Source organism: Carettochelys insculpta, chromosome 23 (assembly GCF_033958435.1).
Source record: "Carettochelys insculpta isolate YL-2023 chromosome 23, ASM3395843v1, whole genome shotgun sequence".
Taxonomy (NCBI): domain Eukaryota; kingdom Metazoa; phylum Chordata; order Testudines; family Carettochelyidae; genus Carettochelys; species Carettochelys insculpta.
In genome coordinates this window covers 6,483,764-6,501,088 of record NC_134159.1, presented here as the reverse complement: position 1 = coordinate 6,501,088, position 17,325 = coordinate 6,483,764, and the positions used below count along the sequence as shown (strand labels likewise).

At 48.5% G+C, this 17,325-nt stretch overlaps 1 protein-coding gene across 5 annotated transcripts in view; it reads left to right on the top strand.

Annotated features, from left to right (window-relative positions):
• Positions 1-4,141: 4,141 nt before the first annotated feature.
• The window catches only part of LOC142025577 (protein-arginine deiminase type-3-like), a 37,132-nt gene continuing 23,948 nt past the window's right edge, over positions 4,142-17,325 (top strand). The window contains exons 1-2 of one of the 5 annotated variants that reach the window (XM_075018046.1): positions 4,142-4,280; positions 16,001-16,112. In XM_075018046.1, coding sequence (XP_074874147.1) covers positions 4,235-4,280; positions 16,001-16,112 — 158 coding nt within the window. In that variant the 5' untranslated portion in view covers positions 4,142-4,234. Of the gene's footprint in view, positions 4,281-16,000; positions 16,182-17,325 lie in introns of all 5 variants that reach the window. The other 4 variants (XM_075018043.1, XM_075018042.1, XM_075018044.1 and 1 more) reach the window with 4 other exon arrangements.

Sequence of the window (17,325 nt, the reverse complement as noted above, 5' to 3'; positions counted from 1 at the left end):
TCCATGTGAACAAACTGACCTGCCTACATGCCCAAAGCATCTGGCACAGCAGCTGCTCCTTCACCCCCAAGCAGCCCGGGGGGCACAAGGAAAGGGGGCAGAGCAGAACTGTGCCTCAGCAGAGCCCTGGTGGGGAAGTGGCCTGAACGAAGGGCGCCTGGTGATGTGTGTGGAGTGGAGAAAGAGACAGAGTGTGTGCGCGCACCTGTGTGCGTGACAACGTGCATCTGACGAAGTGGGTCTTTGCCCACGAGCGCTTACACTCCAAAAAAATCTAAGTCTATAAGGTGCCACAGGGCTTCTCGTTGTTTTTGCCTATAGGAGTGCGCCATCTCTTTAAGAGAGCACTCAGCTTGTGGTCCCACAGGAGGAAAGGAGAACAACTTCTGCCCCAGAAAGGCACCTGCACACACAGACCCCCCAGCCTGTCTCCCCACCATCAGCCCCCCTACTGCAGCAGACAGGATGGCCCAGTCCAGTGGGGTTGGGGTGGGTCTGGGAAGAAAGGTGGCGTGGGGAGGGGAGAACATAAGAACAGCCACACGGGCTCAGACCAAAGGTCCATCTAGCCCAGTGTCCTGTCTTCTGACAGTGGCCAATGCCAGGTGCCCCAGAGGGAGTGAACAGAACAGGGCACGATCAGGTGATCTCTCCGGCCGTCCATCTCCAGGTTCTGACAAACAGCGGCTGGGGACACCATTCCTTCCGCATCCTGGCTAACAGCCTCCATGAATGTATCTAGTTCATTCTAATCTAGCTGCACCGTGGAGTAGGGACAGTAGGGACAGCTCTTAGCAGGATTTTGATTCCCACCTGACCTGCCCACAGCCGGGTGTGAAAGTAACAAATTTCTTACAGATATTGTCACCCTGCAAACCACCTCACTTCAGGGCAGGAGGTTGGGGGTGTGAGACCACACAAGCTGTATGAAATTTAAGTGTGGGGTGAAGTGCAGGGGGCTCAGGGGAGAGGGTGGGGAAGTGGAGAGCTCAGGCCAGAGGCTGAGGGTAGTACGGGGTCAGAGCAGGGGGTGGGGACGTGGAGGGTGTAGGAATCTGGGTTTGGTGGGGAGGGGTCTCAGGACAGAGGCTGGGAGCATGGCGGGGCTGGGGCTGGGGGAGGTTTGGGGAGAGGGTGGGAGTGTGGGCAGGTTGGGGAAGGGCTGTGGGGGATGAAGCTACTTGCTGTTCCCTCTCCTGTCAGGGAGCAAGAGGAAAGTGAACAGCTCATTGCCACCCTGCGCTCCTGGCTAGAGTGAGAGGAATGCAGCAGGCTGAGCATCACCCCCTTACAGGGTGCACCAGCTTACTGTCACCTCTGTTCCTGGCTCCCCCTTTGGTGGGCTGGCCTGGGTGGACGCCCTCACTGCCCACCCAAAGGCTGCCCTCTTCAAAGCAGCGGAGCCCAGCCCTGTCCCTTTGGTTGGCCCAGGACTCGCATTAATACACAGCGCTAAGCTTGTTTTGTAATAAAACAAACAAATGTATTAGCAAAGAACCTGGGCGTCAGTGATCACCAGCACGAATGGAAGAGCAAGGAGAGGTTACAAACAAATCGCACCTCCTGGCGAGTAAAACTCACCATGTTACAGTCTTTGCCTCAGTTGAGTTCTCAGCATCTCCAGTCCTCCAGACAAGGGCATCCAGCTGTGATCAGCTCAACGTGTGCTGCTCCTGAGCATCCCCTCCCTGTGCAACCTCACCCCGTGGGCTCAAACGTATCTGAGCAACCTATTTCCAGACTACGTCTCCAACTCACTATACACTGCCTAGGCGCACTGTTGGAGAATTATAATCCGAGGGTTCGGATGGGGGCCCAAACCCCTACCAAATCAATTTCAGGCATCCTTCTTTAGCAACCAGCTTTATTCAGGAATGCATTCCAGGGCAGGATTTCCAGGATACACTCAGGAGAACTGTAATTGTCCATTCACAGAACAATGTCTTTTGTATTACCTTGCCTGGCAATTATCCTGTACTCATTGACCACACACAATCACACACCTACACAGGTCATGCCCTTCTGCACCAAATCTCTTCCAAGCACTACATATCACCTAAAATTTCATTCTCAGGTATCTCTTCAGAGCAGTACTTCCTCACAAGCAGGTTGATACCAGTAAAACAGGTTTATACCAGTTTCACCCAGCCTCTTCCTTGCTTCCCACCTGTGAACCTGCAGGTACCACTCTACAAGGGTCAGGCCCAACACCTAGGTCACACAGAGGTCACAAAGACAGCAAGTTAATTTTATCTTTCAGCACTTTGTCACAATAGGTGCTGGTCTGCATCTGACACATGAGGCAACACCTTCAGATTCAGATTAGAACAACAGGTCTGGCACTAGTTATGGGGCGTCATGTCCTCTGCCATTTGAGCTTCCTGGATGCCAGTTATCCTTTAGGGCGTGGAATAATTTTTATGTGCACTGAGAGGTGCAAATGTGTACCACCAATGGAAACCAAAAACCTAGCTGTGGGCTCTGCTAATCAGCTGGGCAGCATCTGACTCTCTCCTGAGCTGCTGCACACATGCCCAGCTCCCCGGGAACACTGGGGTGCACCGCCCTATGTTTACCCCTGCAGTTTGAATAACAAAGTCAGAACTGGATTCTGCCAGAGGATGTGCTAGTGTCCCAGCAAGTGGCCACTGGAGTTGGACTCTGAACATGGTCACTGATCCCCTAGATCATTGTACCAAGACTGAAAATCTTGACAAACCAGCTGACCTTGAGCGTGGCAGATCAGAGCTGAGCCTGAGGTCACTCTATAGGTACAAGTTTTGAAAGCGCCTAAGTCCTCTTTTCAAAAGTGGCTTATGCATATGGGCCAGATCCTTAAAGCTATGTAGGCACTAGCTCAAGAGCCATTAACCAAAATGAGACTTAGGCTCTATTTTCAAAATTGTCTTGGACACATAGAAGCAGAAGAAATGCTGGCGCCTTTGAAAACTTTTTCCTATGCAGCCTATGTTCAGTCTTCTAGAATGCTGTACAAGGTCCAGGTCTTTCCTGAGAGCATTATTAACACTAGCAATTAAGCCAACCTTCATTAACTGCTGCTGGTATTATTCTGTAAGAGCTCAACTGCTGATTGCAAGATGATAGCTTTGGAGAAGGTTACTCCCAACTATAAAAGTATAAAGCAAAGAGCGCTTCAGATACTAACTTCTTTTAGTTTGTTACAAATCAGTCACACTCTGTCCCTCCAAATGCCATAGGTGAGACATTATTGAAGCACACACATGCCCTGTAGAAGTACCTGGTACTGTAGAAGTAGATAGCAGATAGCATGGTAGAAGTACCTGGTGCTTTATAACTGCAGATAAGACATGTCCTTTATTGTGGAGAGTTTAGAATTTAACTAAGAGAAGGCAAGAAAACCAAGCCACACTGGCCTTAATTTGAGATCTCAGGTGCAAGAGAGAGGAGGAATTGACAGACTAATGGACTGATCATGGGCCCCCAAATTCTTCAGATGAAGTGGCTCAGACTGAGCTCGTGAAATGTAGCCCTAAACCTCTTTGTGCCTCTGTTTCTCAACCTGTAGAGTAGGGATAATGGCACTCAGACAATTACCTCCCTGGAGCACTGGGGTTTAGTAAATGCTGAAAGATGGGAAGCTCTACAGGACTGCTAATAGCTATTGTTGGTGCAGCTTTACAGGCAGTATTACAGGCATGAAAACATACACAAACTCCCCTGTAAGCGCCATGGCAGCAAATGATCAAGTTTACTCCCACGTTAAGTATTTTAAGACTGTCTCTTCTTACAGCCGCAGTTTCTGTTTCCTTGGTGCATAGGCATGTAAAAGATCCCCACAGTGGGTGGACATGCAGGCCCTGGGGAAAGGATGCAGTACATCCCCCAGCCCTGGAGCAGATCAGCAGCCCGTTAGATAATGATTTGTTTCCCCAAGATTACAGGTCTCTGTCTCCCGTTCTCTCCCCTCTTGCTGGGGCTGAATGCTGACCTCTAAACAGCTGATTGCAGCAAGCACAGTTCTGCTTGCTTCACCACCTGCCCCTCCAATCACCAAGCAGAGATCCTGGAGGTGGGATTATATTTTATCCAGCTAATCACACCCCATAGTAGAGAGAGGAGGGTGGGACTTTTGGCTCGTGCCTTTTCAGCTCATCATGCTGCTTCATCCACTGTAAACAGAGCAGCCCAGGAGCGAAGGCTATAATCATGTCCCAGCAAAGAACCCTACGGCTGTCCCCGCAGCAGCACACGAATGCTGTGTATGTGCTGGGCACAGAACTCTCCATTGACATATGTGGGTAAGAAGTGTGGGCTTTAATAGCTTGCAGTTCCCTGAGCTGCCTAACTTTCTCTGATTGCTTTGGATCGTATGGATCTTTTAGTGGTGTTAGCTTGAAATGGATCCTCTTCTCTGCCTAAGGTAGGGGGCACCACAATGGTAGAAATTACTGGGCATAGGCTCAGCTAGAAATGTGTTGTTGTAAATTAAGAATTATTCACTAGCTTTGTTTTGTTAAATTTCTTGGTTGAAGTACAGGTAAGGTCCTGACTCTAGAGAAATAAACATAATGCTAATAACAAAGATTTTTGGGATCCATCCAAAAGCACTTGGCAGTCTGGGTTTGGTGTGGGGTCTGGCTATTGAGTGCCCCTGTATTAGGCTGCTAGCAGCCACAAGTGGTAATTTCTGTTGGGCTCCCAATGTGCGCCAGTGTCAAAGACCAGCTCCTCCACTGGTGTGAAGTGGCACGGCTGCCATAAGGTCTATGGAGCCAGGCTGATGTGTCTCAGCTGAGGCTCTGTTTGGTGCACTCTGCACACAGTACCTGCATGAGTTTTTGTTTGTGATGAACTGCTTGGCTGCAGAACTTGAATGGTTTTTGGCTGCCCTGCTCTGTGCTGGGAGCGTTGGGCTTTTCATATTGGTCCCGGCAGTGGCATGCTGGCTGAGATTCAGGGAGGGGTGATTTTGCTCCAGCTCTCTGGGATGTAATGGGGCTTCTTCCTCCAAGCTCCCGACTGTCTGGAGAGAGCAAGCTTACTGACACGCTGTGGGAACAAGAGAAAGTTCAGAGGCAGAGTGGCTAAGTGGCTTGCTCAGGACTGCAAGGCAGGCTGCAGCACAGTCAGGCATTGCAAAGGGAACTCTTGATTCCCTCCTGGTGGTAAGGTACATAGGGCTGCACAGAACTGTGCAGCTGAGATGGAGAAGAGGCTTCTTCCTGAGAACTACGTTACCATCACCTTGCATTGTACATATAGGGGCTCTCTTGCTATACATATATACAGCACCTAGCACAATGGTGCACCGATCCCAGACTGGGGCCCCTGCTTGCTACTGTAATGCAAATACTTGATAAACAATCTGAAGCCACAAAACAAACAAGCAGTCCTGTAGCACTTTAAAGACTAATAAAATAAATTATTAGGTGATGAGCTTTCATGGGACAGACTCACTTCTTCAGAAATGGAAAATTCTGACTCTACAGCACCTCTAGCAGAGCTGCCTGTTACTAGAGGGCTTATGGGATGGGCAGGAAGGGGGAATTATCCCTGGTTTGATACCCAGGGCTATAGGAATTAAGGGGAAATTACCAAGCTTGACCTGGAATTGAAGGTGGGGCGAGATCAGAATGTAGCATTCCAGGTTCAGCTTCCAGTAGACAGACTCACCTGTTGTTATGTTATCCTTTAATGCCCCCTGTCCTCCAGCAACCTTGAACAATTGTAGCTGCAACTGCTGTAGAAGGCCAGGCTTCCCTGAACAAGGCCCACCTACAATTGTTTCCTGGATCTAGGGAAGCAGATCTATGGGCCATCACACTAGTCTTCAGGTGTGACTATTCATTAGCAGGGAGCAGGTGACCTGAGTCATCCCAGATCTTCACCTCAGGCAGCAATTATTAAACACCAGTTGCCTGGCAGGAAGCCAGAAGTTGAACAACTGAGTGTCTGTTTGCAACTTTTTTGCTGCCACTTGCAGTCTCAACAGAGGTCCTGCCCAGCTCCTCCACCTCATGTGGGGCTCTAAGGCCAGCCCTTTGCCTCAAGCTGGCTCTGGGGGTGGGCTGCCAAGCCCTGCATCCTGAGGTCACTGTGATCTGGCAGACCAGGTGCCAGCTCACGCCAAGGCCCTTAGGTCTTGCCTGAACCCTGACAAATGCACAGCCTGGCTCACTTCTGCATTTGTGTGGTTAAAATAGGCATCAGAGTGACGAAAATGAGTTTAGACTTGACAAAGTGCTTGTAAATTACTGCCTCTGGCGCACACTCTGAGGTAATAGGTAAGCATTTACTCTGAAGCTGGAAACCCAGCCCCAAAACAAGAAGTTCTATGGACACTAGGAAAAAAAAAAACGACTGTGAGACATCAGAGGACAAAAGAGTTGGTGGATTGTTTGCCCCACACCCATGAAAAGGAGAAATAATTGACCCAACAGCCTGAACTCTGCAGGAAGGGAATAAAAATCCCTGGCAAGAAGAGACTGGGACTTTATGATGCTTGGATTCTGAGGGGCAAAGCTTTCTAAGCATAAGCAAGAGACCCGCAGTGCTTGGCATGGGTTAGCCCTCGTGGACTGGGCGAGCTTGCACGTTCCAGCGGCTTCCCTGGGCTTCTGACAGTAAAGAGTGCAGGGAGCAGAGGGGCAGTTGCCCAGAGGTCTGGGTGACTTAAAAGGGCCTGGAGGTCCCCACTGCCTTCGTAGTGGCTGGGAGCGCCATGCTGCTTTTAAATTAGTAGAATCCTAGGGCTGTAAGGGGCCTCAGGTGGTCATCAAGTCCAGCCCCCTGCCCAAAGCAGGACCAACCCCAATTAAATCATCCCAGCCAGGACTTCGTCGAGCCATGACTTAAACACCTCTAAGGATGGCGATTCCACCACCTCTCTAGGTAACGCATTCCAGTGCTTCATCACCCTCCTGGGGAAACAGTTTTTCGTACTGTCCTACCTACATCTCCTGCTCTATCAGTTCAGACCTTTGCTCCTCATGTCACTACTGAGAACAGCCTCTCTCCATCCTCTTTAGAGCCCCACTGCAGGAAGCTGAAGGTGGCTATCAAATCCCCCCTCACGTCTTCTCTTCTGCAAACTAAGTAAGTCCAGATCCCTCTGCTTCTCCTTGTAGGTCATGCTCCAGACCTCGAATCGTTTTGGCTCCCTTCGCTTGGGGCAATTGAAATCACGGTACTGACATGACATGGAGAGAAATCCTGGATGCTGCTGCTTTTTAAATTGCAGTCAGTGGTGTCAACAGTTGCCATGGGCCCCAGGGCAAGGTGGGAGGGTGGCCCAGCTCCATGCCCCTGATGGCGCAGGGCCAAGACCAGTCAGCTCTCTCTGCTGCCTGAACCTCAGCCCTGGGGCCCCCTCCCCACTCTGCACAGCAGGAGCAGCGCTGCCACAGCAGTTCAAAGGGGTCCAGAGCTCAGGCCACTGCCAAAGTGGCCCTTTGAAAGCTAACCCACACCAGCAAGGGCCTCCAGGGTTGCTGAGGGGGCAAAAGGGGGAGCTGCTCTGGGCCCTTTAAATTGCTGCCAGAGCCCTGGGCTGCATGGGTAACCTTGCGTAGGGGCGGGTAGGTCTGCCTGCAGCTTCCGTCGCCTTGTCGGATAGGAGTTTGCTGGTGTGTGGATGTTTATCGTATTTACAGGGGTAAAACACTCCTTTCGTCTTTGCTAATAGAGCTTCCCATCGTTGGTTATAGGCTAGGCAATGCTTGCAGCTATTGCTCTGTAGCTCCTGCTCTATCGACTTGTGGTAAATGATTTGTCCTTCAGGACTGAATGTTGCTGTGGTATTTTAGTTTTTGGCCTCTAAGGGCTCAGGCATCACAAAGGCAGGTTTACCTGGGTGACAAGATGGGTCCAACTATCTGTGACAAGGCTGTTTTTAGTACCTGAGGAGTTCACGCTTGCTTGGATGCGAGTTCTATACTTGGCTATTGCCAGCTTGCGCTGTGTCCTGCTTAACAGGCTGCCCTGAATTAGCACTCGTGCTCTGGAGCTTCTCCAGACAGCTTGACAGTCACTCTTTCAAATCCAGGTCAAAGAAGATTAGAAGTTGTTAGCATCTGTCACATGCTGGCTTTGTGTGTGTCTTCATTCGGAGTCTAATCCATAGGGGATAAAAGTCTTCTATTGTTACTACATAAACAACAAGAAGTCCTGTGGCACCTTATAGACTAACATATTTTGGAGCATAAGCTTTCGTGGACAAAGACCCACTTTGTGACGTGCCACAGGACTTCTTGCTGTTTTTGAAGACACAGAGTAACACTGCTACTTCTCTGATATTTGTTACTACATAAAGGGCTTACCCTTCTAGTTCGTTTAGCAGAGACTGATGCCTTTGAGTTAAGATGTGGGGCTCAGTCTCCACAGACCCTCTTTTTGCAGAGGTCATTACGCTTCTGATGGCTGTTTGGTGGACTATTTGACTTGATCACAGTTGTAGTAAGATGGGCATCTGCCAATACAGGCACTCTTGTTAGCTTTCTCTGTAAAAGGGCCACGGACTGAATGGCCCACGGTCACTGAGCTCCACCTTCTCTTGCTCTGAGGAAGGGTCTCCTGAGGACAGTGCTGATATAGGTCAGTAGAGTGGTGTACAGGAAGCTTGAGCCATTGTGGCCTGTGATGCACCTGCTCTGGGAACCAGTCAGTTCTTGCTTTCCTTCCCCGTTCTCATCCTGCCTCCAATCACAGTCTAGTCGCTGACCACGTCATATAGTCAGTACTAGAGAGCCCAGTCGAGACTGGAGCCCTGCAAAGGGAGTTGCACTCCTGTTCCTCTCCTGCTGACGGCCTCTCTGGTGGTCTGTCTCCTCCCATGAGTGGGCTGTTAGCCATGTCATGATTTAGTCCACCCCTTCTGGAATGGCAATGTCCCGCCAACAGAAGTTCAATGGTGTTATATCAAGTCTCTGGGCCTGTGCACCCAGGTCCCTGCACACCCTAACCTCAGGGGTTCCAGTCATGCTTGTCCCCTTGTTTGGCCTGTGTCATCATACCACTGTCTGGTAGGGAAATCCAGGCCCTTCCACAACACAGGGTTCCCACCTGGGGATCCTATAAGTGCTAGTCCAGGTCTACGGAGTCCAACATTTTGCTGTTACTTCCCTGGGCTTCCTCCTACTCAGCCTCACTCAGGTCTTCTCCCCACAACCCTTGTGAGTCACTTACTCCTTCAGAGCCCAGATTTAAGCATAATCTTGAACACCTCACCACCCTGTTTGGGCTTTACGGCCTTCCTGGGTGTTTCCCCCTCTCTGATGTGCCCCAGCTCTTATGAGGCTTAATAATAGATAATACCCAGGATCTGGGGCTGTTGCTGTAGAATGGGGATTGCCAACGTTTTTACCCATCTATGTCTGTAGCCTCTTACCGGTCCCAGGCTTTGGCAATGTGATTTCAAGTTCATTCTGTGTTTGGTGACTAATGCTTGGCTGGTACCCGGGTGCTGTCTGCCAGTAACCTGGAAAAGCAGAGGTCTGGCCATCTCTGGAGCCCCATCCAGAGCCTTAGGCACAGAACCAACCTTCTTTGCCAGGCCAGCAGCATGAATTGGCAGAAGGAAACAACTGCAAGAATTAGCCAGGCTTTTTCCTCCAGGGATAACCCTTCTAACAAGGAAGAAGTCACACCTGAAACTCCGCTTTGCTGTGACACGGGCTGAAAACAGGACTATGGTTAGGTAGAAGTTGTGCTGAGACCAGGGCTGTTGTACCCACTAGTGTCATCGCAGCATTTCCTAGTACTCCCCATCTGTATCTCCTGTTGGTTTGTGAGCCTCTTGGGGCAGCAACTCTCGTTTTTGTTCGGGTTCTGTACAGTGCCTGGCGTGATGAGGTCCCACTCCATGAGTGGGGCTCCAAGGGGCTATGATAACCTATTAAAAAAGGTGAAGGAAACAGCTTCCCAGCTGGGATTCAGCTCAGACCTGTGAGCTTTGGGGACTGACTCTGATCTTCCCAAAGCATCCTTCCTACACTGGGCCTTGGGCATCAGCCCCAGCCCAGCAGAAAGCTGAGCTGCATTTAACCCCTTGCTCACTGGGAACTAGCGAGGGCTGCTGGCTGTTGTTCCCTTGTGTGGATGATCGCAAATGAACGGGGCCATTCAGCACTTCCTGTTGTGGTGAGGAGGATGTGCTGGGAGCACGGGGCCTTTGGAATGCTTGTCTCCTTCTTGACCCCACACTGACAAAAAGCAGCACAGGCTGGGGCCTGCCAGCCGCAGGGAGGTGGGCTCAGGAAAGCCTGTTCTCTCCGCTTTACTGAACCGAACAGGAAATCTTAACTCCACCCATTTGGCAAGAGCTGCTTTCCTGGGTCAGCTGCTGGCGAGGTGTGACTAACGTTTCCGAAGAGCTCTTGTTTGCACAGCTGCCAGGACCACAGAGACAGGGTGAGGAGCAGGACTCATGGGAATTATCGGAAAAGGTAGATTCTGAATGATGAGCCCATTCTGACAGGCTATGCCAGTGTCGTCGATAGCAAGGGAGCTGGAAGCATCCAGCTGGATGATTGACTTTGCAGGACAGCCAATGGCATTGGGGCTGGTGGTTCAAAAGGGTCTGGGGCTCCCTGGAACCACCACCACTACTGCAGGAACAGCGGTGACCAGAGCCCTGGGCCCTTCATATCAGTTGGCAATCGGACAACCCAGGAAATTACAAGTATCCGAGGGGAGCTGAGTTAGTCTGTGTCTTCAAAAACAGAAGTGTCAGAGGGGGTGCCCTTGAGGGACCTCAGAGGGGGCACACAGGTGCATTTGCCTTAACCTGTGTCATGTTCAAGTCCCACTTCTCTGGATGCAGCTACAGCAGTGTCCCAGGTGCCAAAGCTCGGCACTGGAATTTGCAGGGAGAGGTAATAAACCTGGAGGACTTTGCATTTGTCCTTTTTTGAAGTTCATCCTGTTTAGTGCAGCCCATTTCTCCAAATCACTTTGAATTTTAATTCTATCCTCCAAGATACTTACCATGCAGGAGGAGTTGCAACACCTACAAACTTCATGTGTGTATTCTCTATGCTAGTATCTAAATCATGGATCAAGATATTGACCAGACCCTTCCAGTTTGGCTGTGAACCACCAAGAACTACTCTCTGGGAAGGATTTTCTATTGATTATGCACCCAGTTTATAGTAACGCTATCTAGGTTGCATTTCACTAGTTTGTTTCTGAGCAAGTCATGAAGACACAATCAAAGCCTTTAATAAATTTAAACTGCTCCTCATGCATCCCCCATCCACAAGGCTCTTTAGCCTCCTAAGGAAAACTATTAGGCTAATTTGATGCGATTAGTTCTTGATGAATTTTGCTACTGCTCAATACTATATTATCTTCTAGGTGTTTGCGACATGATTGCCTAAGTATTTGCTCCAATAACTTTCTGGGAAGTGACATTAAGGTGACTGGTCTGTAACTTTCTGAACAACAAGAAGTCCTGTAGCACCTTTATGCTAACAAATATTTTATAGCATAAGCTTTTGTAGGCAAAGACATGCTTTGTCAGATGCATGAGGTGGGGGGCGGGTTCCAGAGGAGGGTTTAAAAATATGGGCTCATGTGCCAGCAATGCCCCACTGCCATGTCCATTGGGTTTGGCCAATGTATGCAAATCGGATATCAGGAATGGTAACCCTCAAAAAAACCTATAGGAAAACACTTCAATCTCCCTGGACACTCAGTAACAGATTTAAAAGTAGCCATCCTGAAACAAAAACACAACCAAACAAAACAAAAAAATCAAAAACAGACTCCAAAGAGAAACTGCAATTCATTTGCAAATTTGACACCATCAGTCAAGGATTGAACCGAGAGTAGGAGCTGCTGGCCAATTACAAATGAGCTGAAGTAAACAGGATGAAATTCAGAAAGGACAAATGCAAAGTCCTCCAGGTTTACAGGCAGGTTTATTACCTCTCCCTGTAAATTCCAGTGCTGAGCTTTCGCTGAACATCAAGCTGCTTGAGACGCTGCTGTAGCTGCATCCAGAGAAATGGGAATTGAACAGGATGCAGGTTAAGGCAAATGTGCCTGTGTTCCCCCTCTGAGGTCCCTCAGGGACACCCCCTCCAGGCTTCTCAGCCACTGTCTCTCTTGTGTAGAGACTCTCTCCTGACTGGGGTTTTCTTAGGCTGTTTGTTTTCCTGCCACACCCCACCAAGCCTGACTGGCCACGTGAGCCAGCACCTGCACTTTGCTTGCTCTTGGAAGGCTACAAGCAACATAACTGCCAACAGTCCCGAGTTATCTTACAACCCTTCCTCGGGAAGCACCTTTTATTCCTAAGGTAAAAGCAACACCAAGAAAACATCTACTATATGTATTTAAGATGGGTTCTCTGTCTGTTCGAGAACACCTCTTAAACTGTAAGAGCTAAGGACCACCAAATTTGGTGTATGGCTTCCTCATATCATAACTTAAAGCAAGGTCAGGGTTTGGCTGTACCAGGAAAATGGGATGCCCCTGGAATGGGACTGTTTCTTATAAAATGGAAAGGGAGGGCTCTGATCTATAATGACCACATGGAGGCAGCAGGGGATATGGAAAGCAGGGACAGTTATACAGTATAATGACCATGGTGGCAGCAAGGCACCAGAGATGGGGACTGGGACAGCTATTGGGGGCAGCAAGGGTCAGGGTTGGAAAAAGGGACAGTATCTATTATACACTTGAGAGAGTTTGTACATCTGCCCCCCACCTACGGGACATGTACCCCTTGCCCAGCTCTGCTTGTTGCAGTGGCCATGTAGAAGTGCTTCTCATCTGGCCCCGAGCTGCTGCAGTGACAAAGGGTGGGCTAGTCCTTTCTCCTCAAGGCAGCCTGACCACTGAACCTCCTCATCCCTAGCATTACCCCCACACAATGATTTAGACAGAGAAAACCATTGATTAAGGATCTGCACAATGCTGGGTAAATCTTCTAGGATCAAAATAATAAAGATGCTGCACATGTGCTAATAAGCCTACCAGACTTCATCCTCCAACTCCAGCAAGGGTTGTGGTCTCAGGCAGTCCTCCAAACTCCACCACATGCTATAGTTAAAAGTTTCTGACAGCCTTAGTGCAGAATTGCCACCACCATATTCACTCAGGCTACGGCTATATTAGAACTACACTGTGTAGCGTACATTCCTCAGGCATGCAAATAATCGATCTTCAGCAACATAAGAGCTTCTCCTATTGATTGAGCGACTGCCTCTCACGAAGGCAGGAGTTATTAAGCTCTTACCAATTGGCTTAGAGCTCCTTCACCAGAAGTGTTTATAGCTTTGATGCTGTAAATGATATAGTGCAGACATGGCTTTAACTAATCTCTCTCTTGGCAGTCACTTGGTAAGGAGCAAGTATCGGAGAGGTAGCATGTTAGTCTGTATCTTCGAGAACACCAAGAAGTCCTGTGGCGCCTTATAGAGTAACAGATATTTTGGAGCATAAGCTTTCGTAGGCAAAGACCCGCTTCATCAGATGCATGGGAGGGAGAGTGGCTTCAGAGGGCGTTTAAAGAGTGGGGTCCCAGTAAAAGGAGGGCCAGAGCTGACAAGGTCTATTCTGTCAGGGTGGAAAAGACCCATTATCAGTAGTATGTATCAAAAGAGGAAAAAACAAGTCAGATAAGATGGGGGATATGGCCCATTGTCAGAGTCTAATGTGGAGATGTTAACACCTAGGTCAGAGAAGCTGCTTTTGTAAGAGGCCAGCCACTCCCAGTCTCTGTTTATCCTTGGTTGATGGAGTCAAATTTGCAAATAAATTGCAGCTCACAGATTTCTCTCTCCATTTGATTTTTGAAATGTCTTTGTTTTAGGACTGCTACTTTTAAATCTGTTACTGAGTGTCCAGGGAGATTGAAGTGCTCTCCCACAGGTTTTTGTACATTACTGTTCCTGAGGTTTGATTTCTGTCCATTTAGTCATTTACGTAGAGACTGTCCAGTTTGAACAATGTAAATTGCAGTGGGGCATTGCTGGCGCATGATGGCATATATTAGTAGATGTGCAGGTAAAGGAGTCCCTGGCGGTTTGATTGATATCACTGGTGTAGATATGTGAACAGAATTGGCAGCAAGGTTTGTTGCAGGGATTGGTTCCAGGTTTAGAGTTACTGTTTTTGTGATCTATAGTGGCTGGTGAGGATTTGTTTAAGGTTGGCAGGCTGTCTGTAGGTGAGCACAGGCCTGCCTCCCAAGGTCTGTGAGAGTGAAGGATCGCTGCTCAGGATGGGTTGCAGATCGCTGATGATGCATTGGAGAGGCCTTAGGTGGGGGCTGTATGTGATGCTCTCTTGTTTTCCTTGAGGCCTGTCCTGTAGCAGGTGGCTTCTGGGTACCCGTCTAGCTCTGTCAATCTGTTTCCTCACTTTCTTAGGTGGGTATTGTAGTTTGAGGAAAGCTTGGTAAAGATCTTGTAAGGAGCAGGATGTCTTCCTGTCACCCTCTTATTTGTGAGTCTGACAGCGGACCAGGCTGATTCTGGATCTGCTGGCCCTAGTGTAGAAGGGGCAGGTACTGGTAGCTGGAGGGGTGTGGGGCAGTTTTTTGCCACTCATTTCTCCTTCTTTGCCTCTCCATCTGCACTATGACTTCTCAAATCGTAACACCCCTTCAGAGTTTACCACTCTTCACTGGGGATGGTCCTGGGCAAGTTCTGCCAAGTTTCAACACCAACGACATGCCTTTTTTCATTTGTGCCTTTTGGCATGTTCTTTAAATGCAGCTTGGGCCTTTGATCCTGAGACTCCAGGAACAGGGAATCAGAAGATAACGGTCTCCTCCTCAGGCAGAATTCAAAGGGCTTTTTTTCTTAAATGTGAATTCCCCCCCTTCAGTTATCTCACTGCAGATGTTCCCCAGACAAATCACTTGATGCTATATATATATTTTTCCCCAAAGTGCATTCTTGTCTGGCCATATTGTTCACTAAATTCCTTTAAGTTCATAGCACTTCCCAAGGTTCCTTCCCATCTACACCCTAGCAAGAGATTACATACAATTCCAACAGTTAACAACACTCAAACCATTCATTGAATAGAATGGACCCCAAACACCTTTAAACATCATTTAAATGTCATTTAGTAAGGTTTTTCTCTGGCTATTGCAGGAGAGTGTCATGTCTGGCACACAGCTGATTGATAAAGTCTCTTAAGTATTCTTTCCTTGGGGGTACATGAACTGGCTGATTTCTATCACACAAGTTGTGGATCAAAAAACTTGATCTAAACTGGGGAGAGAGTTAACTTTGAGCACGGATGTGTCTTCCAGTACCTGGGTTTTGTAGAACTATTAAGACTACTTTGTGCATCGTAAATCTGTGAGTGGGCCTCAACCTTTCCAGAGGTTTGTACCCCTTCCAGGAGTCTGAGTTGGCTGGCAGATGCCCCCTCTCTTCTGCCTTCCCCCACCCCCAGTTATACCTCGCTTAATAACCACATGCTTATAAAATTGGACACAAAGACAAAAGTGTCACGGTGCACGATAACTGCAATTGCTCACTTTCTCGTTTTAACCATATAACTAGACAATCAATTGGAACAGAAATACTGTTTACATTTCAGTGTATAGGTATATAGAAGAGTACAAAGAACCCATTGTATGCAACTTTAGTTTGTAATGACTATGCTGGTACTTTTCCTGTAGCCTGCTGCAAAACTAGACAAATACCTGGATGAGTTGATGAACCCCCTGGAAAAGTGTTGTGTACCCTTGGTTGAGAACTGCTGCTGTAAACCGTTGAGTAGCTTTTGACACCAGATCTTCACTATACACCATACTGAATAAATTTTGCTCACCTACTGCACGTCTCCTCCATTGTGGAGCAAGAACTCCTGCAGTTTTACAGCGGGCGCTTCCAGGAGTGACCCTAACTGCACCCAGTCTTTGCTTTGGCTGTGCAACTCCCTCACCTTAGAATAGGAGCTATCGCGTGACCAGTGTCGCGTCTGACTCCATAGCATCTTCACTGGGCTGAAGTACGGAGCAGCACTGTAACGGAATGTTCATCCTCTGCCTCAGATCAGCCCCGAAGGACGCCGTGTCGTTTGATGTCAGTGGCACTCCAGATGTTGACGTCTATATTGTCCACAACCCTCAGGTTGCCAAGGTACCAACGTGTGTGCCCAGATGGCCCCTGGATGCTGGGGTGGAGGTGGTAGTTACTATGAAGGCACCAAGCAAAGACATAAATGATGATAAGGTGAGGTGTGTGTGTGTGTGTGTGTGTGTGTGTGTGTGTGGTTCCCCCCCGCCACCTCTCCAACAGTGCATCTTTCCTTCATGACAAGGTAAAACTAGCACAGAGAAAATCAGCTGTTACTTAACAGCCTCAGCTGGTCCAAGTAAAATGGTGTTTTGAAGTTGGTTAACAGATGTGCCTGGGCTCGTTCGTTACCTAATAAAATTGTTATCCTTCCAGGAGCTAACTATGGACTAAGTCTATGTCTGTACTAGATATAGTGACAGAGAAGTAGCTGTGTTAGTCTGTGTCGTCACAAAACAAGAAAGCAGTCCTGTAACGCTGACGTAGACATAGCAGTTGGCTGCTGATATGTCACTTTTTTAGCTATGCTAGTCAGTAGTTGAATGTATGCCTGTCTCGACAGAAGAAGGTCGACGGGAGTGTTTCTCCTGTAAACCTTCCTTTTAATCTTGCTGCTCGTGGCGAGTTCTGGGATTGACTTTGACCCAGAAAGCGCCGTTCTGCGCATGCACAAAACAGAAGTATGGAAAATGGCCCCTGAGGGATTGATCTTCTGCGGTAGTGTGGCTGTAGGCTGACATGGTGACTAATTGCCATACAAGTGTTTGGTTTGTCATACAGGAGTTCAGTTGTCTGACTGGCTGGGAGAACAGCCTAGCTGTAAAATTGTTTCCTTTTGGCAGCTTGGACCTGTTCCTTTGGCTTTTATTACCTGATGAGTTGTTTTGATTTAGACTCATTATCCTCTTGCGCATTTCCATGAGGGAGCAATGTGACTTGTCTCTGAATTAGTATTTATATTAAGCAGCACCTACAAGGCCCCTGTCCTGAGTGATGTGCAAACACAGTGACAATCCCTGGCCAAGAGAACTGCCTAAATTAGTGGTGTTCAACTGTTTTTCCGCTTTCAGACCCCTTACAAATTTTAAGTGGTTATCAAGCCCCTTTGGAAATCTTAGACTCAGTTTGAGGACCCTTGGGGTCCGAGGTTGAGAACTACTGTTCTAAATGGAGAAGACAGATAGTGAGATCAGGGGAGTATAATCATCATTTCATAGACGGGGGAGTGGGATACAGAGGTAAGTCCAGACTGCCTGAGTCCTGTCTCAGGTCCCAAACCACACAACCATCCTCTGTCTTA